General features: G+C 46.4%; 1 protein-coding gene across 13 annotated transcripts in view; it reads right to left on the reverse strand.

Annotated features, from left to right (window-relative positions):
• The window catches only part of relt (RELT TNF receptor), a 57,588-nt gene that overhangs the window by 4,614 nt on the left and 27,670 nt on the right, over positions 1-25,304 (reverse strand). For all 13 annotated transcript variants that reach the window (XM_090218925.1, XM_090218924.1, XM_090218926.1 and 10 more), the window contains exons 2-8: positions 12,521-12,595; positions 12,339-12,431; positions 6,343-6,527; positions 5,021-5,070; positions 4,594-4,881; positions 1,618-1,698; positions 1,056-1,134 (exon numbers count right to left, since the gene is read on the reverse strand). In XM_090218925.1, the coding sequence (XP_090075051.1) occupies positions 1,056-1,134; positions 1,618-1,698; positions 4,594-4,881; positions 5,021-5,070; positions 6,343-6,527; positions 12,339-12,431; positions 12,521-12,562 (818 nt within the window). In that variant the 5' untranslated portion in view covers positions 12,563-12,595. The remainder of the gene's footprint in view (positions 1-1,055; positions 1,135-1,617; positions 1,699-4,593; positions 4,882-5,020; positions 5,071-6,342; positions 6,528-12,338; positions 12,432-12,520; positions 12,596-25,304) is intronic.

The following is a 25,304-nucleotide window of genomic DNA, read 5'->3' on the forward strand; positions in this document are numbered from 1 at the left end:
ATGTATTGTGTAGGCAGGGTCATTGCTCTGACCCAGAACACTAAGGTATGTATTGTGTAGGCAGGGTCATTGCTCTGACCCAGAACACTAAGGTATGTATTGTCTAGGCAGGGTCATTGTCTGACCCAGAACACTAAGGTATGTATTGTCTAGGCAGGGTCATTGCTCTGACTCAGAACACTAAGGTATGTATTGTCTAGGCAGGGTCATTGCTCTGACTCAGAACACTAAGGTATGTATTGTCTAGGCAGGGTCATTGCTCTGACTCAGAACACTAAGGTATGTATTGTCTAGGCAGGGTCATTGCTCTGACCCAGAACACTAAGGTATGTATTGTCTAGGCAGGGTCATTGCTCTGACCCAGAACACTAAGGTATGTATTGTCTAGGCAGGGTCATTGCTCTGACTCAGAACACTAAGGTATGTATTGTCTAGGCAGGGTCATTGCTCTGACCCAGAACACTAAGGTATGTATTGTCTAGGCAGGGTCATTGATCTGACCCAGAACACTAAGGTATGTATTGTCTAGGCAGAGTCATTGATCTGACCCAGAACACTAAGGTATGTATTGTCTAGGCAGGGTCATTGCTCTGACCCAGAACACTAAGGTATGTATTGTCTAGGCAGGGTCATTGCTCTGACCCAGAACACTAAGGTATGTATTGTCTAGGCAGGGTCATTGCTCTGACTCAGAACACTAAGGTATGTATTGTCTAGGCAGGGTCATTGCTCTGACTCAGAACACTAAGGTATGTATTGTCTAGGCAGGGTCATTGCTCTGACCCAGAACACTAAGGTATGTATTGTCTAGGCAGGGTCATTGTCTGACCCAGAACACTAAGGTATGTATTGTCTAGGCAGGGTCATTGTCTGACCCAGAACACTAAGGTATGTATTGTCTAGGCAGGGTCATTGCTCTGACCCAGAACACTAAGGTATGTATTGTCTAGGCAGGGTCATTGCTCTGACCCAGAACACTAAGGTATGTATTGTCTAGGCAGGGTCATTGCTCTGACCCAGAACACTAAGGTATGTATTATATACAGGGTTCTCACTTGATTGCGGAGGCTTTGCTGATGTCCATCTGTTTACTCTCGTACTCCAATAGCAGCTCCTCCAGGGCAGCAGCATTCTCTACAACACATACAGCGCTTCAGCAAATACTACAGAGAACAGCTGCATGAGTGATTACACACACACACACACACACACACACACACACACACACACACACACACACGTGGGGATTCCTTAGGGAAATTGTGATGACAGCACTCACCACAGTAACTCAATCGATCAATAGTGTTAGATCAATAGTGTTAGATCAATAGTGTTAGAGTCCCACAGCAGGGAAATTAATAGGCTGCTATTCATATTGAGGCAGTTAGTGGTTTCACTTAGCAGAGCCGTCTTTCTGTGTTTGCAGATCTGAAGAGACTGTATAGGAGGAAGCAACGTGGCTTAACCTGGGCCTTGTAGTGGGCATAGAAGAGCTTACAGCGTTGTTGTTTTGCTTCGGTTCTCCAAACACACAACTGGTAAAGGGCTAGGGGCTGCACTAGGATCAGGCCTATGAAATCAGAAGAAGCATTGACATCATCATAAAGGGACTGGTACCTTTCTTCTCTGTGATGAGGCGTACCAGAACACTGATGGTGTCTTCATTAGGGTCATCTACGATGTAGGGACAACCGTTACCTACAGAGAGAGAGGGGGAGAAAGAGAGGGAGAGAGAGAGGGGGGGGGGGGGGGGTAAATATAGGGAGAGAAACATTCAACATTACTGTTAGTAGTTGACTACCCAGAGATAATGACAGGTCATGTGAAAGTAGGCTACCAGAGAACTAAATAGGGACGACACTGGGATTCATCTTAGAAATAATAAACAGGGAATTGAACCAAAATGACTTTTCAACTCAATAAAGAAAAAGCTCTGGAAATGAGAGACTCTCCCCGTGTGAATGTGTGATGTGATGTGTGTTTGAGTGACTGAATAGAGACGTCAGTGGGATGGTATGTCAGACAACTTTGGGACTGTGTACACCAACAGAGCTGATTAAGCTTGCTAAATCTCCCTAGTTCTCAACTATTCTCTCTCTCTGTCTCTCTCTGTCTCTCTCTCGCTCTCTCTGTCTGTCTCTGTCTCTCTCTGTCTCTGTCTCGCTCTCTCTGTCTCTCTTTCTATCTCTCTCTTTCTCTCTGTCTCTGTCTCTCTGTCTCTGTCTCTCTCGCTCTCTCTGTCTCTCTTTCTATCTCTCTCTTTCTCTGTCTGTCTCTGTGTCTCTGTCTATTTCATTCCACATTTCTCTCTTGCTCCCTATAACTAAATATGTTTTATTCTCCTATTCTCTATCTGCCCTCCTTTCTCTCTCATAAGGCTGACGGTCCTTGTATGAGAGCAACCAACAGAATAGATGCAAGAAGCGAACAGATGGAGGCACTAGAATAGCTAACTCAGCTGCATGCTCCATTCAGCACTCTGTCTGTGTGTCTGTGTGTCTGTCTGTGTGTCTGTCTGTGTGTCTGTCCGTCTGTCCGTCCGTCCGTCCGTCTGTCTTTGTTCCACAACAATAGCTTCCTCTCCACCGTGAACAATGGTATTTCTGCAGCAGCCTGAGTCAGCCTATCTTTGTGACGCAGGGAGTGTTAGCGCAGACTAACACCAACTAACTACTTCTCAATACTTTACCCAAAGCCATATATCTACAAATGCAATACACATATATGTATTCTGTATAGCTTATACAACCCCGTGCTCTCAAATGAGTGTTCACTGTGTCAGTGGAGGTTAAAAGAGAACTGACAGACGAAATGGTGTCTCAAACACAACACACACACACACACACACACACACACACATTAATGAGTAAAGTGCTGGTGTAAGAGAGAGAGAGAAGGAGAGGGAGAGACAGAGAAAGAGAAGGACAGAGAGAGAGAAGAAAAGAGATACAGAGAGAGACAGAGAGAGAGAGAAGAAAAGAGAGAGAGAGAGAGACAGAAGGAAAGAGAGAGAGAGAGAGACAAGAGGAAGAGAAAAAGGGAGAGAGAGATAGAGGGAGAGAGAAATATAGAGGGAGAGAGAGATAGGGAGAGAGAGGAGGGAGAGAGAGAGAGATAGAGAGAGAAGGAGAGGGAGAGAGCGAGAGAGAGAATCAGAGAGAAGAAAAGAGAGCGAGAGAGGCAGAGAAGGAATGAGAGAGAGAGAGAGACGGGAGAGGAAAGGAAAGGAGAGGAGACATTATTGAATAATTGATCTGGGATAGGAGAGATAGACTGATAGTGTCTTGTTCCTCGTAGAGAGGGAGAAAAGCAGGAGGGGAGGGCGAGAGGGAGTTTCTCCATGCTACAGGGCAGCTACGGTTTCACAAGGGGATGGAGACTGAGACACTAGCAACATCAGACAGGAAGAGGGAGAAAACAAGATAAACAAGTCCAGCCCTGGTGTGACAGTGTAGCGGAGGTAAGCATGGACACAGCAACAGGAAACATAAACAGTTGTCAACGGAGACGACGCTGTAAGGCCAGGCCTATTGTAGAGACAGCTGTGTCATCAAACACAGCTGGTGGCACAAACACACACACACACACACCACACACACACACACACACACACACACACACACACACACACACACACACACACACACACACACACACACACACACACACACACACACACACACACACTCAAATAAAGATACACTCTCTCCTCACTGTGATCATCATGCATCAAAGCAGAGCAAGAGATACAAAGGCAATGCCAACCAGATAGGGATTGGAAGTGTGTGTGTGTGTGTGCGTGCGTGCGTGCGTGCGTGTGTGCGCGCGCGTGTGTGTGTTATGGAATTCCATCTGATCTTAAGTGGATTAGAATGTGTACTGTTCCCTTTGCGTCAGAGTTATTAGTTCCCCCCACCACACCCTCGTTACATGGCTTATAGTCTAACATGACTACTGTCTATGAAAAGGGCTGAAAGAAAAACGGGATTTGTTTGTGCCCTGTGATTGTGAGAGATGTAGCTATCGTCTGTATCAGAGGATCTACATCACTGCCCTTAGAGAGATATCAGCTTATTCAGGAGCCTCCTTGTGTTCTGTAGAGACCTGCTTCCCAGTGTGTGACGGGATGTGTGACGCCCATGTGTATCCCCTTTACGTGTAAATCTGTCAGATCTGAAACAGTGAGTCTGAGGATTCAGGTTTACTGTCCAGGGACAGATTTCAAATGTTAACTGAGAAGATTTCAGCAATCGGATAGGATTAAATGTTAGAATCGGGGGGTTTTCAAAACTGTACAATTTGATTGTGATTCTCCGGATAGGGATAAGGATTTGGTAATCCAATCAGGCTTGAATGTCGATTTTGCATTTTCTTTTAACTCAAATGTAGTGATTAGGACAGTTTTTCAGGACCTACTAGACATGTGGATTCAGGATGGATTTAGGAAGGTGAAAGGTGAAAGGCCAAGACATGTCAATATAACTTAAGGTGAGGAGGTATAAAAAACATTCTTACATCTGAAAACCAAAGGTTTGTTATATTAAACTCTCATGTTTCTCTCTCCCTAACTCTCTGTCTCTCTTTCTCTCTCACCCTCTTTCTGTGGTGTGGCATTCTCCTCGTCTCCTCCCTCCTTCTCGGCAGTACAGTGGTATCCTTTCTTCTTGAGGATATTACAGATGAGGATCCCCAGGAGTCCCATCACACAGAAGATTGGCACCAGGACGAACACGGCATACTCTGTACTCTTCTCCTCCGGGCTCTGTACTGCCGTACCGTTCACCGACAGGCCGCCACTTCCCGCCAAACCCTTACCTACCGTACGCACCGCGCGCACGTGGGTAGACTGGGCAGGGGGGGCTGGGGAGAGATAAGGGGGAGCTAGGGTTTTGGGAAGGACAGAGAGAAACAGAGACATGAGGGGGGAGAGAGAATATGACCCTGTTAAAACCATTATTACACCAGTGGAAACATTTGTTTGTTTATTTGTTGGTGTGATATTGTTTCTGTCCACACTCACCTCTCACACAGACCAGGGTGGAGGCTGTCCTCCCAGCAGTGGGGTGGAACCTAGAGGCACCAAACAATATCACAACAATACCATGTTATCATAGCAGTGGGGTGGAACCTAGAGGCACCAAACAATATCACAACAATACCATGTTATCATAGCAGTGGGGTGGAACCTAGAGGCACCAAACAATATCACAACAATACCATGTTATCATAGCAGTGGATTCATTTCCTGGTCCCATGTTATATTTACATTTTAGTCATTACATTTTTAGGAAGAAAAAACATGGTTGTTGCACTTGTTTGGTATATATTGAGATACACAGGGAGAGGGTAGTTTTGTCTCCTCATATTGAGGAACAGGGAGAGGGTAGTTTTGTCTCCTCATATTGAGGAACAGGGAGAGGGTAGTTTTGTCTCCTCATATTGAGGAACAGGGAGAGGGTAGTTTTGATGTCCTCATATTGAGGAACAGGGAGAGGGTAGTTTTGTCTCCTCATATTGAGGAACAGGGAGAGGGTAGTTTTGTCTCCTCATATTGAGGAACAGGGAGAGGGTAGTTTTGTCTCCTCATATTGAGGAACAGGGAGAGGGTAGTTTTGATGTCCTCATATTGAGGAACAGGGAGAAGAGGGTAGTTATGGTGTCCTCATATTGAGATACATAGGGAGAGGGTAGTTTTGTCTCCTCATATTGAGGAACAGGGAGAGGGTAGTTTTGATGTGCTCATACTGAGGAACAGGGAGAGGGTAGTTATGGTGTCGTCATATTGAGGAACAGGGAGAGGGTAGTTTTGTCTCCTCATATTGAGGAACAGGGAGAGGGTAGTTTTGATGTCCTCATATTGAGGAACAGGGAGAGGGTAGTTATGGTGTCGTCATATTGAGGAACAGGGAGAGGGTAGTTTTGTCTCCTCATATTGAGGAACAGGGAGAGGGTAGTTTTGATGTCCTCATATTGAGGAACAGGGAGAGGGTAGTTTTGTCTCCTCATATTGAGGAACAGGGAGAGGGTAGTTTTGTCTCCTCATATTGAGGAACAGGGAGAGGGTAGTTTTGATGTCCTCATATTGAGGAACAGGGAGAGGGTAGTTTTGTCTCCTCATATTGAGGAACAGGGAGAGGGTAGTTTTGTCTCCTCATATTGAGGAACAGGGAGAGGATAGTTTTGTCTCCTCATATTGAGGAACAGGGAGAGGGTAGTTTTGATGTCCTCATATTGAGGAACAGGGAGAGGGTAGTTTTGTCTCCTCATATTGAGGAACAGGGAGAGGGTAGTTTTGTCTCCTCATATTGAGGAACAGGGAGAGGGTAGTATGGGGATACATACCCAGACAGGCAGTCTCCGCAGACAGCATCAGAGTGTGATGTACCAGAGGTCAAAACCATTTTGTTGAGGACCCCGCAGGAGGAGTGTGGGCGACATTGATCAGAGTCATAGCCGTCTGAAAACGTGCCCGCTGGACAAGACTGACATTGCACCACCTCGCCTGGTCCCTTGACCTGCCCGCAAGCCTGGCAGGAGAAAACATCTTCACATCTCAGAACAGAGTAGATGGACCACTGTAATTACACACATACACTACAGTTGTTCTGTGTTCAATAAGATGTTCCAGAATGACTAACACTGCCGTTCTGGGCAGGAACTAAGATACATTACCTATTTTTCGGTTTCATATGAAATTGTGCAGAGACATATACTGTGTATATATATAGGACGTGTGACGCCCATGTGTATCCCCTTTCAGCACATTCAACTATGTAAAGAAAAAAGTATTTAATAAGAATATTTCATTCATTCAGATCTAGGATGTTATTTTAGTGTTCCCTTAATTTTTTTGAGCAGTGTATGTATATATATATATATATATATATATATATACAGTATATTATACATTTTATATATAAAGTATATTTATATATATACAGTATATTTGTATATATACACAATATATATACAGTATATTATACATTTATATATATATATACTATATATATATAATATATATATATAAATATACTATATATATAAATATACTGTATATATATATATATATATATAAATATACTGTATATATATATATATATATATATATATATATATATATAATATATATATATACTATATATATAAATATACTGTATATATATATATATATATATATATATATATATAAATGTATAATATTTAGCTCTGACAAATTGAAAACTCTAGTTTTTTGGCAACTCCTTTACCCGCAGTATTAGACTTAAAACGAATCATCCAGCGATCATACACTGTTTACCAGGGGGCAGGGCTACCGACGTTAAGGCTAATCTGAAGAAGGTGCTGGCTAAAGCTAAAACTGCCGAGTGTAGAGAGTATAGAGTTATTGTTATCCACGTCGGCACCAACAATGTTAGGATGAAACAGTCAGAGGTCACCAAGCGCAACATAGCTTCAGCCTGTAAATCAGCTAGAAAGATGTTTCGGCATTGAGTAATTGTCTCTGGCCCCCTTCCAGTTAGGTGGAGTGATGAGCTCTACAGCAGAGTCTCACAACTCAATCGCTGGTTGAGAACTGTTTTCTGCCCCTCCCAAAATATAGAATTTGTAGATAATTGGCCCTCTTTCTGGGACTCACCCACAAACAGGACCAAGCCTGGCCTGCTGAGGAGTGACGGACTCCATCCTAGCTGGAGGGATGCTCTCATCTTATCTACCAACATAGACAGGGCTCTAACTCCTCTAGCTCCACAATGAAATAGGGTGCAGGCCAGGCAGCAGGCTGTTAGCCAGCCTGCCAGCTTAGTGGAGTCTGCCACTAGCAGAGTCAGTGTAGTCAGCTCAGCTATCCCCATTGAGACCGTGTCTGTGCCTCGACCTAGGTTGGGCAAAACTAAACATTGTGGTGTTTGCCTTAGCAATCTCACTAGAATAAAGATCTCCTACATTCCTGCCATTCCTGAAAGAGATTGTGATACCTCACATCTCAAAATAGGGCTACTTAATGTTAGATCCCTCACTTCAAAGGCAGTTATAGTCAATGAACTAATCACTGATCATAATCTTGATGTGATTGGCCTGACTGAAACATGGCTTAAGCCTGATGAATTTACTGTGTTAAATGAGGCCTCACCTACTGGTTACTCTAGTGACCATATCCCCCGTGCATCCCGCAAAGGCAGAGGTGTTGCTAACATTTACGATAGCAAATTTCAATTTACAAAAAAAACAACAGCGTTTTCGTCTTTTGAGCTTCTAGTCATGAAATCTATGCAGCCTACTCAATCACTTTTTTATAGCTACTGTTTACAGGCCTCCTGGGCCATAGACAGCATTCCTCACTGAGTTCCCTGAATTCCTATCGGACCTTGTAGTCATAGCAGATAATATTCACATTTTTGGTGATTTTAATATTCACATGGAAAAGTCCACAGACCCACTCCAAAAGGCTTCCGGAGCCATCATCGACTCAGTGGGTTTTGTCCAACATGTCACTGTCACAGTCATACTCTGGACCTAGTTTTGTCCCATGGAATAAATGTTGTGGATCTTAATGTTTTCCTCATAATCCTGGACTATCGGACCACCATTTTATTACATTTGCAATCGCAACAAATAATCTGCTCAGATCCCAACCAAGGAGCATCAAAAGTCGTGCTATAAATCCTCAGACAACCCAAATATTCCTTGATGCCCTTCCAGACAAACTCTGCCTACCCAAGGACGTCACAGGACAAAAATCAGTTAACCACCTAACCAAGGAACTCAATTTAACCTTGCGCAATACCCTAGATGCAGTTGCAACCCTAAAAACTAAAAACATTTGTCATAAGAAACTAGCTCCCTGGTATACAGAAAATACCCGAGCCCTGAAGCAAGCTTCCAGAAAATTGGAACGGAAATGGCGCCACACCAAACTGGAAGTCTTCCGATTAGCTTGGAAAGACAGTAACAAAGAGCGATCACTGCTGCTCGATCATCCTATTTTTCCAACTTAATTGAGGAAAATAAGAACAATCCGAAATGTATTTTTGATACTGTCGCAAAACTAACTAAAAAGCAGCATTCCCCAAGAGAGGATGGATTTCACTTCAGCAGTAATAAATTCATGAACTTCTTTGAGGAAAAGATCATGATCATTAGAAAGCAAATTACAGACTCCTCTTTAAATCTGCATATTCCTCCAAAGCTCAGTTGTCCTGAGTCTGCACAACTCTGCCAGGACCTAGGATCAAGAGAGACACTCAAGCGTTTTAGTACTATATCTCTTGACACAATGATGAAAATAATCATGGCCTCTAAACCTTCAAGCTGCATACTGGACCCTATTCCAACTAAACTACTGAAAGAGCTGCTTCTTGTGCTTGGCCCTCCTATGTTGAACATAATAAACAGCTCTCTATCCACCGGATGTGTACCAAACTTACTAAAAGTAGCAGTAATAAAGCCTCTGTTGAAAAAGCCAAACCTTGACCCAGAAAATATAAAAAACTATCAGCCTATATCGAATCTTCCATTCCTCTCAATTTTTTTTGAAAAAGCTGTTGCGCGGCAACTCACTGCCTTTCTGAAGACAAACAATGTATACGAAATGCTTCAGTCTAGTTTTAGACCCCATCGTGACCTTTTAATGGCGTCAGACCAAGGTTCTGCATCTGTCCTCGTGCTCCTAGACCTTAGTGCTGCTTTTGATACCATCGATCACCACATTCTTTTGGAGAGATTGGAAACTCAAATTGGTCTACACGGACAAGTTCTGGCCTGGTTCAGATCATATCTGTCGGAAAGATATCAGTTTGTCTCTGTGAATGGTTTGTCCTCTGACAAATCAACTGTAAATGTTGGTGTTCCTCAAGGTTCCGTTTTAGGACCACTATTGTTTTCACTATATATTTTACCTCTTGGGGATGTCATTCGAAAAGATAATGTTAACTTTCACTGCTATGCGGATGACACACAGCTGTACATTTTAATGAAACATGGTGAAGCCCCAAAATTGCCCTCGCTTAGAAGCCTGTGTTTCAGACATACAGGAAGTGGATGGCTGCAAACTTTCTACTTTTAAACTCGAACAAAACAGAGATGCTTGTTCTATGTCCCAAGAAACAAAGAGATCTTCTGTTGAATCTGACAATTAATCTTGATGGTTGTACAGTCGTCTCAGGACCTCAGCGTTACTCTGGACCCTGATCTCTCTTTTGACGAACATATCAAGACTGTTTCAAGGACAGCTTTTTTCCATCTATGTAACATTGCAAAAATCAGAAACTTTCTGTCCAAAAATGGTGCAGAAAAATTAATACATGCTTTTGTTACTTCTACTTTCCGGCTACCCGGATAAAGCACTAAATAAACTTCAGTTAATGCTAAATATGGCTGCTAGAATCCTGACTAGAACCCCAAAATTTGATAATATTACCCCAGTGCTAGCCTCCCTACTACACTGGCATTATGTTAAGGCCAGGGCTGATTTCAAGGTTTTACTGCTAACCTACAAAGCATTACATGGGCTTGCCCTTACCTATCTTTCTGATTTGGTACTGCCGTACATACCTACAAGTACGCTACATCTTCCTAATTGTCCCTGGAATTTCTAAGCAAACAGCTGGAGGCAGGGCTTTCTTCTATAGAGCTCCAATTTTATGGAATGGTCTGCCTACCCATGTGAGAGACGCAGACTCGGTCTCAACCTTTAAGTCTTTACTGAAGACTCATCTCTTCAGTAGGTCAATTGATTGAGTGTAGTCTGGCCCAGGAGTGTGAAGGTGAACGGAAAGGCTCTGAAGCAATAAACCGCCCTTGCTGTCTCTGCCTGACCGGTTCCCCTCTCTCCACTGGGATTCTCTGCCTCTAACCCTATTACAGGGGCTGAGTCACTGGCTTACTGGTGCTCTTTCATACCGTCCCTAGGAGGGGTGTGTCACTTGAGTGGATTGAGTCACTGACGTGATCTTCCTGTCTGGGTTGGCGCCCCCCTTTGGGTTGTGCCATGGCGGAGATCTTTGTGGGCTATACTTGGACTTGTCTCAGGATGGTAAGTTGGTGGTTGAAGATATCCCTCTAGTGGTGTGGGGGCTGTGCTTTGGCAAAGTGGGTGGGGTTACATCCTGCCTGTTTGGCCCTGTCCGGGGGTATCATCGGATGGGGCCACAGTGTATCCTGACCCCTCCTGTCTCAGCCTCCAGTATTTATGCTGCAGTAGTTTATGTGTCGGGGGGCTAGTGTCAGTTTGTTATATCTGGAGTACTTCTGTCTTATCCGGTGTTCTGTGTGAATTTAAGTATGCTCTCTCTAATTCTCTCTTTCTTTCTCTCTCTCGGAGGACCTGAGCCCTAGGACCATGCCTCAGAACTACCTGGCATGATGACTCCTTGCTGTCCCCAGTCCACCTGGCCGTGCTGCTGCTCCAGTTTCAACTGTTCTGCCTGCGGCTATGGAACCCTGACCTGTTCACCGGACGCGCTACCTGTCTCAGATCTGCTATTTTCAACTCTCTAGAGACAGCAGGAGCGGTAGAGATACTCTCAATGATCCGCTATGAAAAGCCAACTGACATTTACTCCTGGAGGTGCTGACTTGTTGCACCCTCGACAACTACTGTGATTATTATAATTTGACCCAGCTGGTCATTTATGAACATTTGAACCTCTTGGTCATGTTCTGTTATAATCTCCACCCGGCACAGCCAGAAGAGGACTGGCCACCCCACATAGCCTGGTTCCTCTCTAGGTTTCTTCCTAGGTTCTGGCCTTTCTAGGGAGTTTTTCTTAGCCACCGTGCTTCTACACCTGCATTGCTTGCTGTTTGGGGTTTTAGGCTGGGTTTCTGTACAGCACTTTGAGATATCAGCTGATATAAGGGCTATATAAATACATTTTATTTGATTTAATGAGAGGTGAGTTAGGATGACAGGGTAATGAGAGGTGAGATAGGATGACAGGGTAATGAGAGGTGAGTTAGGATGACAGGGTAATGAGAGGTGAGTTAGGATGACAGGGTAATGAGAGGTGAGTTAGGATGACAGGGTAATGATAGGTGAGTTAGGATGACAGGGTAATGAGAGGTGAGTTAGGATGACAGGGTAATGAGAGGTGAGTTAGGATGACAGGGTAATGAGAGGTGAGTTAGGATGACAGGGTAATGAGAGGTGAGTTAGGATGACAGGGTAATGAGAGGTGAGTTAGGATGACAGGGTAATGAGAGGTGAGTTAGGATGACAGGGTAATGATAGGTGAGTTAGGATGACAGGGTAATGAGAGGTGAGTTAGGATGACAGGGTAATGAGAGGTGAGTTAGGATGACAGGGTAATGAGAGGTGAGTTTGGGATCTTCTGTCCTACCTTGATTGGCTCCTGGCCACTGGGGCACCGGAGACACACACACCCCTCCCCCCAGGGACACTGCACGGCTACAGTCCCTCCAGAGCAAAACACCTGGAATACACACTCAGATCAGTGACACAAATAATGAGACACACACACGTCTCTCTCACATACACACACACACACACAAAGAAACGTACCGTGAGAAGGACAAGAGCTGAGCAGCAAAGGTGGTTCCTCATCTTCTTCCAGGTATTCTTCTCTGAACATATGACCTAGAACAGAGAGGATCATGGGACAACTGGTGAGCTACAGGCAGCCAGGAAGAACAGAGAGGATCATGGGACAACAGGTGAGCTACAGGCAGCCAGGTAGAACAGAGAGGATCATGGGACAACTGGTGAGCTACAGGCAGCCAGGTAGAACAGAGAGGGTCATGGGACAACAGGTGAGCTATAGGCAGCCAGGTAGAACAGAGAGGATCATGAGACAACTGGTGAGCTATAGGCAGCCAGGTAGAACAGAGAGGATCATGGGACAACAGGTGAGCTACAGGCAACCAGGTAGAACAGAGAGGATCATGGGACAACAAGTGAGCTACAGGCAGCCAGGTAGAACAGAGAGGATCATGGGACAACAGGTGAGCTACAGGCAGCCAAGTAGAACAGAGAGGATCATGGGACAACTGGTGAGCTACAGGCAGCCAGGTAGAACAGAGAGGATCATGGAACAACAGGTGAGCTACAGGCAGCCAGGTAGAACAGATAGGATCATGGGAAAACAGGTGAGCTACAGTCAGCCAGGTAGAACAGAGAGGATCATGGGACAACAGGTGAGCTACAGTCAGCCAGGTAGAACAGAGAGGATCATGGGACAACTGGTGAGCTACAGTCAGCCAGGTAGAACAGAGAGGATCATGGGACAACAGGTGAGCTACAGTCAGCCAGGTAGAACAGAGAGGATCATGGGACAACTGGTGAACTATAGTCAGGGAGAAAATTTAATGCATAATCAAAAAGTATGGTTTTGCCTGAAAAGATAAAGAACCTCTGATTACATTACGATCCTCCAGCAACCACATGACACACGCCTGAATCATTAGTGACAACTCAACATGACACACGCCTGAATCATTAGTGACAACTCAACATGACACACGCCTGAATCATTAGTGACAACTCAACATGACACACGCCTGAATCATTAGTGACAACTCAACATGACACACGCCTGAATCATTAGTGACAACTCAACATGACACACGCCTGAATCATTAGTGACAACTCAACATGACACACGCCTGAATCATTAGTGACAACTCAACATGACACACGCCTGAATCATTAGTGACAACTCAACATGACACACGCCTGAATCATTAGTGACAACTCAACATGACACACGCCTGAATCATTAGTGACAACTCAACATGACACACGCCTGAATCATTAGTGACAACTCAACATGACACACGCCTGAATCATTAGTGACAACTCAACATGACACACGCCTGAATCATTAGTGACAACTCAACATGACACACGCCTGAATCATTAGTGACAACTCAACATGACACACGCCTGAATCATTAGTGACAACTCAACATGACACACGCCTGAATCATTAGTGACAACTCAACATGACACACACCTGAATCATTACAGTGACATCTCAACATGACACACGCCTGAATCATTACAGTGACAACTCAACATGACACACACCTGAATCATTACAGTGACAACTCAAGATGACACACACCTGAATCATTACAGTGACAACTCCACATGACACACACCTGAATCATTACAGTGACAACTCCACATGACACACGCCTGAATCATTAGTGACAACTCAACATGACACACGCCTGAATCATTAGTGACAACTCAACATGACACACGCCTGAATCATTAGTGACAACTCAACATGACACACGCCTGAATCATTAGTGACAACTCAACATGACACACGCCTGAATCATTAGTGACAACTCAACATGACACACACCTGAATCATTACAGTGACATCTCAACATGACACACGCCTGAATCATTACAGTGACAACTCAACATGACACACACCTGAATCATTACAGTGACAACTCAACATGACACACACCTGAATCATTACAGTGACAACTCCACATGACACACACCTGAATCATTACAGTGACAACTCCACATGACACACGCCTGAATCATTACAGTGACAACTCCACATGACACACACCTGAATCATTACAGTGACAACTCAACATGCCACTTACTGTCACAACGTTGACTGAGAGACAGGTCAGATATACTGAGCTGATAGCAGAGACAGGTCAGACACACAGGGGTTTACTGAGCTGATAGCAGAGACAGGTCAGATATACTGAGCTGATAGCAGAGACAGGTCAGACACACAGGGGTTTATTGAGCTGATAGTAGAGACAGGTCAGACACACAGGGGTTTACTGAGCTGATAGCAGAGACAGGTCAGATATACTGAGCTGATAGCAGAGACAGGTCAGACACACAGGGGTTTATTGAGCTGATAGTAGAGACAGGTCAGACACACAGGGGTTTACTGAGCTGATAGTAGAGACAGGTCAGACACACAGGGGTTTACTGAGCTGATAGCAACGACAGGTCAGACACACAGGGGTTTACTGAGCTGATAGCAGAGACAGGTCAGACACACAGGGGTTTACTGAGCTGATAGCAGAGACAGGTCAGACACACAGGGGTTTACTGAGCTGATAGCAGAGACAGGTCAGACACACAGGGGTTTACTGAGCTGATAGCAAAGACAGGTCAGACACACAGGGGTATACTGAGCTGATAGCAGAGACAGGTCAGATATACTGAGCTGATAGCAGAGACAGGTCAGACACACAGGGGTTTACTGAGCTGATAGCAGAGACAGGTCAGATATACTGAGCTGATAGCAGAGATAGGTCAGACACACAGGGGTTTACTGAGATGATAGTAGAGACAGGTCAGACACACAGGGGTTTACTGAGCTGATAGTAGAGACAGGTCAGACACACAGGGGTTTACTGAGCTGATAGCAACGACAGGTCAGACACACAGGGGTTTACTGAGCTGATAGCAGAGACAGGTCAGACACACAGGGGTTTACTGAGCTGATAGCAGAGACAGGTCAGACACACAGGGGTTTACTGAGCTGATAGCAGAGACAGGTCAGACACACAGGGGTTTACTGAGCTGATAGCAGAGACAGGTCAGACACACAGGGGTTTACTGAGCTGATAGCAGAGACAGGTTAGACACACAGGGGTATACTGAGCTGATAGCAGAGACAGGTCAGATATACTGAGCTGATAGCAGAGACAGGTCAGACACACAGGGGTTTACTGAGCTGATAACAGAGACAGGTCAGATATACTGAGCTGATAGCAGAGACAGGTCAGACACACAGCGGTTTACTGAGCTAATAGCAGAGACAGGTCAGATATACTGAGCTGATAGCAGAGACAGGTCAGACACACATGGGTTTACTGAGCTGATAGCAGAGACAGGTCAGACACACAGGGGTTTACTGAGCTGATAGCAGAGACAGGTCAGACACACAGGGGTTTACTGAGCTGATAGCAGAGACAGGTCAGACACACAGGGGTTTACTGAGCTGATAGCAGAGACAGGTCAGATATACTGAGCTGATAGCAGAGACAGGTCAGAAACACAGGGGTTTACTGAGCTGATAGCAGAGACAGGTCAGACACACAGGGGTATACTGAGCTGATAGCAGACACAGGTCAGACACACAGGGGTATACTGAGCTGATAGCAGAGACAGGTCAGACACACAGGGGTTTACTGACCTGATAGCAGAGACAGGTCAGACACACAGGGGTATACTGAGCTGATAGCAGACACAGGTCAGACACACAGGGGTATACTGAGCTGATAGCAGAGACAGGTCAGACACACAGGGGTATACTGAGCTGATAGCAGAGACAGGTCAGACACACAGGGGTTTACTGAGCTGATAGCAGAGACAGGTCAGATGTACTGAGCTGATACCAGAGACAGATCAGACACACAGGGGTTTACTGAGCTGATAGCAGAGACAGGTCAGATACACTGAGCTGATAGCAGAGACAGGTCAGACACACAGGGGTATACTGAGCTGATAGTAGCGACAGGTCAGACACACAGGGGTTTACTGAGCTGATAGCAGAGACAGGTCAGATATACTGAGCTGATAGCAGAGATAGGTCAGACACACAGGGGTTTACTGAGATGATAGTAGAGACAGGTCAGACACACAAGGGTTTACTGAGCTGATAGTAGAGACAGGTCAGACACACAGGGGTTTACTGAGCTGATAGCAACGACAGGTCAGACACACAGGGGTTTACTGAGCTGATAGCAGAGACAGGTCAGACACACAGGGGTTTACTGAGCTGATAGCAGAGACAGGTCAGACACACAGGGGTTTACTGAGCTGATAGCAGAGACAGGTCAGACACACAGGGGTTTACTGAGCTGATAGCAGAGACAGGTCAGACACACAGGGGTTTACTGAGCTGATAGCAGAGACAGGTCAGACACACAGGGGTATACTGAGCTGATAGCAGAGACAGGTCAGATATACTGAGCTGATAGCAGAGACAGGTCAGACACACAGGGGTTTACTGAGCTAATAGCAGAGACAGGTCAGATATACTGAGCTGATAGCAGAGACAGGTCAGACACACAGCGGTTTACTGAGCTAATAGCAGAGACAGGTCAGATATACTGAGCTGATAGCAGAGACAGGTCAGACACACAGGGGTATACTGAGCTGATAGCAGACACAGGTCAGACACACAGGGGTATACTGAGCTGATAGCAGAGACAGGTCAGACAAACAGGGGTTTACTGAGCTGATAGCAGAGACAGGTCAGACACACAGGGGTTTACTGAGCTGATAGTAGAGACAGGTCAGACACACAGGGGTGTACTGAGCTGATAGCAGAGACAGGTCAGATATACTGAGCTGATAGCAGAGACAGGTCAGACACACAGGGGTATACTGAGCTGATAGTAGAGACAGGTCAGACACAAAGGGGTATACTGAGCTGATAGCAGAGACAGGTCAGACACACAGGGGTTTACTGAGCTGATAGTAGAGACAGGTCAGACACACAGGGGTATACTGAGCTGATAGCAGAGACAGGTCAGACACACAGGGGTATACTGAGCTGATAGCAGAGACAGGTCAGATACACTGAACTGATAGCAGAGACAGGTCAGACACACAGGGGTATACTGAGCTGATAGCAGAGAGAGGTCAGACACACAGGGGTATACTGAGCTGAGAGCAGAGACAGGTCAGTTATACTAAGCTGATAGCAGAGACAGGTCAGACACACAGGGGTTTACTGAGCTGATAGCAGAGACAGGTCAGACACACAGGGGTTTACTGAGCTGATAGCAGAGACAGGTCAGACACACAGGGGTATACTGAGCTGATAGCAGAGACAGGTCAGACACACAGGGGTTTACTGAGCTGATAGCAGAGACAGGTCAGACACACAGGGGTATACTGAGCTGAGAGCAGAGACAGGTCAGTTATACTGAGCTGATAGTAGAGACAGGTCAGACACACAGGGGTATACTGAGCTGATAGCAGAGACAGGTCAGACACACAGGGGTTTACTGAGCTGATAGTAGAGACAGGTCAGACACTCAGGGGTGTACTGAGCTGATAGCAGAGACAGGTCAGACACACAGGGGTACACTGAGCTGATAGCAGAGACAGGTCAGACACACAGGGGTATACTGAGCTGAGAGCAGAGACAGGTCAGACACACAGGGGTTTACTGAGCTGATAGCAGAGACAGGTCAGACACACAGGGGTTTACTGAGCTGATAGCAGAGACAGGTCAGACACACAGGGGTATACTGAGCTGATAGCAGAGACAGGTCAGACACACAGGGGTTTACTGAGCTGATAGCAGAGACAGGTCAGACACACAGGGGTATACTGAGCTGAGAGCAGAGACAGGTCAGACACACAGGGGTTTACTGAGCTGATAGTAGAGACAGGTCAGACACTCAGGGGTGTACTGAGCTGATAGCAGAGACAGGTCAGACACACAGGGGTATACTGAGCTGATAGCAGAGACAGGTCAGACACACAGGGGTATACTGAGCTGAGAGCAGAGACAGGTCAGTTATACTAAGCTGATAGCAGAGACAGGTCAGACACACAGGGGTTTACTGAGCTGATAGCAGAGACAGGTCAGACACACAGGGGTTTACTGAGCTGATAGCAGAGACAGGTCAGACACACAGGGGTATACTGAGCTGAGAGCAGAGACAGGTCAGTTATACTGAGCTGATAGTAGAGACAGGTCAAAACACAGGGGTATACTGAGCTGATAGCAGAGACAGGTCAGACACACAGGGGTTTACTGAGCTGATAGTAGAGACAGGTCAGACACACAGGGGTTTACTGAGCTGATAGTAGAGACATGTCAGACACACAGGGGTATACTGAGCTGATAGCAGAGACAGGTCAGTTATACTGAGTTGATAGCAGAGACAGGTCAGACACACAGGGGTATACTGAGCTGATAGCAGAGACAGGTCAGACACACAGGGGTATACTGAGCTGAGAGCAGAGACAGGTCAGTTATACTAAGCTGATAGCAGAGACAGGTCAGACACACAGGGGTTTACTGAGCTGATAGCAGAGACAGGTCAGACACACAGGGGTTTACTGAGCTGATAGCAGAGACAGGTCAGACACACAGGGGTATACTGAGCTGATAGCAGAGACAGGTCAGACACACAGGGGTTTACTGAGCTGATAGCAGAGACAGGTCAGACACACAGGGGTATACTGAGCTGAGAGCAGAGACAGGTCAGTTATACTGAGCTGATAGTAGAGACAGGTCAGACACACAGGGGTATACTGAGCTGATAGCAGAGACAGGTCAGACACACAGGGGTTTACTGAGCTGATAGTAGAGACAGGTCAGACACTCAGGGGTGTACTGAGCTGATAGCAGAGACAGGTCAGATATACTGAGCTGATAGCAGAGACAGGTCAGACACACAGGGGTATACTGAGCTGATAGTAGAGACAGGTCAGACACAAAGGGGTATACGGAGCTGATAGCAGAGACAGGTCAGACACACAGGGGTTTACTGAGCTGATAGTAGAGACAGGTCAGACACACAGGGGTATACTGAGCTGATAGCAGAGACAGGTCAGACACACAGGGGTTTACTGAGCTGATAGCAGAGACAGGTCAGTTATACTGAGCTGATAGCAGAGACAGGTCAGACACACAGGGGTATACTGAGCTGATAGCAGAGACAGGTCAGTTATACTGAGCTGATAGCAGAGACAGGTCAGACACACAGGGGTATACTGAGCTGATAGCAGAGACAGGTCAGACACACAGGGGTATACTGAGCTGATAGCAGAGGCAGGTCAGTTATACTGAGCTGATAGCAGAGACAGGTCAGACACACAGGGGTATACTGAGCTGAGAGCAGAGACAGGTCAGTTATACTGAGCTGATAGCAGAAACAGGTCAGACACACATGGGTTTACTGAGCTGATAGTAGAGACAGGTCAGACACACAGGGGTATACTGAGCTGATAGCAGAGACAGGTCAGATACACTGAGCTGATAGCAGAGACAGGTCAGTTATACTGAGCTGATAGCAGAGACAGGTCAGACACACAGGGGTATACTAAGCTGATAGCAGAGACAGGTCAGACACACAGGGGTATACTGAGCTGATAGCAGAGACAGGTCAGTTATACTGAGCTGATAGCAGAGACAGGTCAGACACACAGGGGTATACTGAGCTGAGAGCAGAGACAGGTCAGTTATACTGAGCTGATAGCAGAGACAGGTCAGACACACAGGGGTTTACTAAGCTGATAGCAGAGACAGGTCAGACACACAGGGGTATACTGAGCTGATAGCAGAGACAGGTCAGATACACTGAGCTGATAGCAGAGACAGGTCAGATACACTGAGCTGATAGCAGAGACAGGTCAGACACACAGGGGTATACTGAGCTGATAGTAGCGACAGGTCAGACACACAGGGGTTTACTGAGCTGATAGCAGAGACAGGTCAGACACACAGGGGTATACTGAGCTGATAGCAGAGACAGGTCAGACACACAGGGGTATACTGAGCTGATAGCAGAGACAGGTCAGACACACAGGGGTATACTGAGCTGATAGCAGAGACAGGTCAGATACACTGAACTGATAGCAGAGACAGGTCAGACACACAGGGGTATACTGAGCTGATAGTAGCGACAGGTCAGACACACAGGGGTTTACTGAGCTGATAGCAGAGACAGGTCAGACACACAGGGGTTTACTGAGCTGATAGTAGAGACAGGTCAGGCACACAGGGGTATACTGAGCTGATAGCAGAGACAGGTCAGACACACAGGGGTTTACTGAGCTGATAGTAGAGACAGGTCAGACACACAGGGGTGTACTGAGCTGATAGCAGAGACAGGTCAGATATACTGAGCTGATAGCAGAGACAGGTCAGACACACAGGGGTATACTGAGCTGATAGTAGAGACAGGTCAGACACAAAGGGGTATACTGAGCTGATAGCAGAGACAGGTCAGACACACAGGGGTTTACTGAGCTGATAGCAGTGACAGGTCAGACACACAGGGGTTTACTGAGCTGATAGCAGAGACAGGTCAGACACACAGGGGTATACTGAGCTGATAGCAGAGACAGCTCAGACACACAGGGGTATACTGAGCTGATAGCAGAGACAGGTCAGACACACAGGGGTATACTGAGCTGATAGCAGAGACAGGTCAGATACACTGAACTGATAGCAGAAACAGGTCAGACACACATGGGTTTACTGAGCTGATAGTAGAGACAGGTCAGACACACAGGGGTATACTGAGCTGATAGCAGAGACAGGTCAGATACACTGAGCTGATAGCAGAGACAGGTCAGTTATACTGAGCTGATAGCAGAGACAGGTCAGACACACAGGGGTATACTGAGCTGATAGCAGAGACAGGTCAGACACACAGGGGTATACTGAGCTGATAGCAGAGACAGGTCAGTTATACTGAGCTGATAGCAGAGACAGGTCAGACACACAGGGGTATACTGAGCTGAGAGCAGAGACAGGTCAGTTATACTGAGCTGATAGCAGAGACAGGTCAGACACACAGGGGTTTACTAAGCTGATAGCAGAGACAGGTCAGACACACAGGGGTATACTGAGCTGATAGCAGAGACAGGTCAGATACACTGAGCTGATAGCAGAGACAGGTCAGATACACTGAGCTGATAGCAGAGACAGGTCAGACACACAGGGGTATACTGAGCTGATAGTAGCGACAGGTCAGACACACAGGGGTTTACTGAGCTGATAGCAGAGACAGGTCAGACACACAGGGGTATACTGAGCTGATAGCAGAGACAGGTCAGATACACTGAACTGATAGCAGAGACAGGTCAGACACACAGGGGTATACTGAGCTGATAGTAGCGACAGGTCAGACACACAGGGGTTTACTGAGCTGATAGCAGAGACAGGTCAGGCACACAGGGATATACTGAGCTGATAGCAGAGACAGGTCAGACACACAGGGGTTTACTGAGCTGATAGTAGAGACAGGTCAGACACACAGGGGTGTACTGAGCTGATAGCAGAGACAGGTCAGATATACTGAGCTGATAGCAGAGACAGGTCAGACACACAGGGGTATACTGAGCTGATAGTAGAGACAGGTCAGACACAAAGGGGTATACTGAGCTGATAGCAGAGACAGGTCAGACACACAGGGGTTTACTGAGCTGATAGTAGAGACAGGTCAGACACACAGGGGTATACTGAGCTGATAGCAGAGACAGGTCAGACACACAGGGGTATACTGAGCTGATAGCAGAGACAGGTCAGTTATACTGAGTTGATAGCAGAGACAGGTCAGACACACAGGGGTATACTGAGCTGATAGCAGAGACAGGTCAGACACACAGGGGTATACTGAGCTGAGAGCAGAGACAGGTCAGTTATACTAAGCTGATAGCAGAGACAGGTCAGACACACAGGGGTTTACTGAGCTGATAGCAGAGACAGGTCAGACACACAGGGGTTTACTGAGCTGATAGCAGAGACAGGTCAGACACACAGGGGTATACTGAGCTGATAGCAGAGACAGGTCAGACACACAGAGGTTTACTGAGCTGATAGCAGAGACAGGTCAGACACACAGGGGTATACTGAGCTGAGAGCAGAGACAGGTCAGTTATACTGAGCTGATAGTAGAGACAGGTCAGACACACAGGGGTATACTGAGCTGATAGCAGAGACAGGTCAGACACACAGGGGTTTACTGAGCTGATAGTAGAGACAGGTCAGACACTCAGGGGTGTACTGAGCTGATAGCAGAGACAGGTCAGATATACTGAGCTGATAGCAGAGACAGGTCAGACACACAGGGGTATACTGAGCTGATAGTAGAGACAGGTCAGACACAAAGGGGTATACGGAGCTGATAGCAGAGACAGGTCAGACACACAGGGGTTTACTGAGCTGATAGTAGAGACAGGTCAGACACACAGGGGTATACTGAGCTGATAGCAGAGACAGGTCAGACACACAGGGGTATACTGAGCTGATAGCAGAGACAGGTCAGTTATACTGAGCTGATAGCAGAGACAGGTCAGACACACAGGGGTATACTGAGCTGATAGCAGAGACAGGTCAGTTATACTGAGCTGATAGCAGAGACAGGTCAGACACACAGGGGTATACTGAGCTGATAGCAGAGACAGGTCAGACACACAGAGGTATACTGAGCTGATAGCAGAGACAGGTCAGTTATACTGAGCTGATAGCAGAGACAGGTCAGACACACAGGGGTATACTGAGCTGAGAGCAGAGACATGTCAGTTATACTGAGCTGATAGCAGAAACAGGTCAGACACACATGGGTTTACTGAGCTGATAGTAGAGACAGGTCAGACACACAGGGGTTTACTGAGCTGATAGCAGAGACAGGTCAGACACACAGGGGTATACTGAGCTGATAGCAGAGACAGGTCAGACACACCGGGGTTTACTGAGCTGATAGCAGAGACAGGTCAGACACACAGGGGTATACTGAGCTGAGAGCAGAGACAGGTCAGTTATACTGAGCTGATAGCAGAGACAGGTCAGACACACAGGGGTATACTGAGCTGAGAGCAGAGACAGGTCAGTTATACTGAGCTGATAGCAGAGAAAGGTCAGGCACACAGGGGTATACTGAGCTGAGAGCAGAGACAGGTCAGTTATACTGAGCTGATAGCAGAGACAGGTCAGACACACAGGGGTATACTGAGCTGAGAGCAGAGACAGGTCAGTTATACTGAGCTGATAGCAGAGACAGGTCAGACACACAGGGGTATACTGAGCTGATAGCAGAGACAGGTCAGACACACAGGGGTTTACTGAGCTGATAGCAGAGACAGGTCAGACACACAGGGGTATACTGAGCTGATAGCAGAGACAGGTCAGACACACAGGGGTTTACTGAGCTGATAGCAGAGACAGGTCAGACACACAGGGGTTTACTGAGCTGATAGCAGAGACAGGTCAGTTATACTGAGCTGATAGCAGAGACAGGTCAGCCACACAGGGGTTTACTGAGCTGATAGTAGAGACAGGTCAGACACACAGGGGTATACTGAGCTGAGAGCAGAGACAGGTCAGTTATACTGAGCTGATAGCAGAGACAGGTCAGACACACAGGGGTTTACTGAGCTGATAGCAGAGACAGGTCAGACACACAGGGGTATACTGAGCTGATAGCAGAGACAGGTCAGACACACACGGGTTTACTGAGCTGATAGCAGAGACAGGTCAGTTATACTGAGCTGATAGCAGAGACAGGTCAGACACACAGGGGTTTACTGAGCTGATAGTAGAGACAGGTCAGACACACAGGGGTATACTGAGCCGATAGCAGAGACAGGCCAGATATACTGAGCTGATAGCAGAGACAGGTCAGGAAATACTGAGCTGATAGCAGAGACAGGTCAGATATACTGAGCTGATAGCAGAGACACAGATATATTGTTCGGTCATTGAGGTTTCTCAGAATATATAATATTATATAATATATATATATATATATATATATAATATATAATATATATAATTATATCACAGTTATGTTCCTACAAACTCATGAATCCATCACCAAAATACCCTCCCATCCTGCCCCTGCTTCTAGACGTGCACACACACACACATACACACGCAAACATACACACGCAAACATACACACGCAAACATACACACGCAAACATACACACGCAAACATACACACGCCAACATACACACGCAAGCCCACCATCCTAAAGCTGTTCACCGTGTCCTCTGACCAGTTGAAAGGTTAGAGGTCAGAACACAGTAAAGTACTGCAGTGAAACAAAGGAACGCCCTCGAAGTCACAGACAGGATGGAACTGTGACTGAGAGCAAATCACTTCCTCTCTGTGACCCTGGAGTTCAGAACTGACTTCTCATTGGACCAGAGTACATCTAGAGACCTCCTAGGAACGCAGCACACACACACACACACACGCAGCACGCACATGCACACGCAGCACGCAGCACGCACACGCACACACACATTTACATTGTAGTCATTTAGCAGACGGTCTTATCCCACTGTGATTTACAGGAGCAATCGCTCAAGGGCACATCGACAGATTTTTCATATAGTCGGCTCTGGGATTCGAACCAGCGACCTTTCGGTTACTGGTCCAAAGCTCTTAACTGCTCGGCTACCTGCCACCCCACACACGCACGCACGCACACGTACACGCACACACGCACGTACACACACACACACGTACACACACACACACACGTACACACACACACACACGTACACACACACACACACGTACACACACGTACACACACACACACAATAAACCGCGCCAAACAAGAAATAGTAATATGCCATTTAAGAGGC

Source organism: Oncorhynchus mykiss, chromosome 24 (genome assembly GCF_057628025.1).
Source record: "Oncorhynchus mykiss isolate SJ-2025 chromosome 24, ASM5762802v1, whole genome shotgun sequence".
Taxonomy (NCBI): domain Eukaryota; kingdom Metazoa; phylum Chordata; class Actinopteri; order Salmoniformes; family Salmonidae; genus Oncorhynchus; species Oncorhynchus mykiss.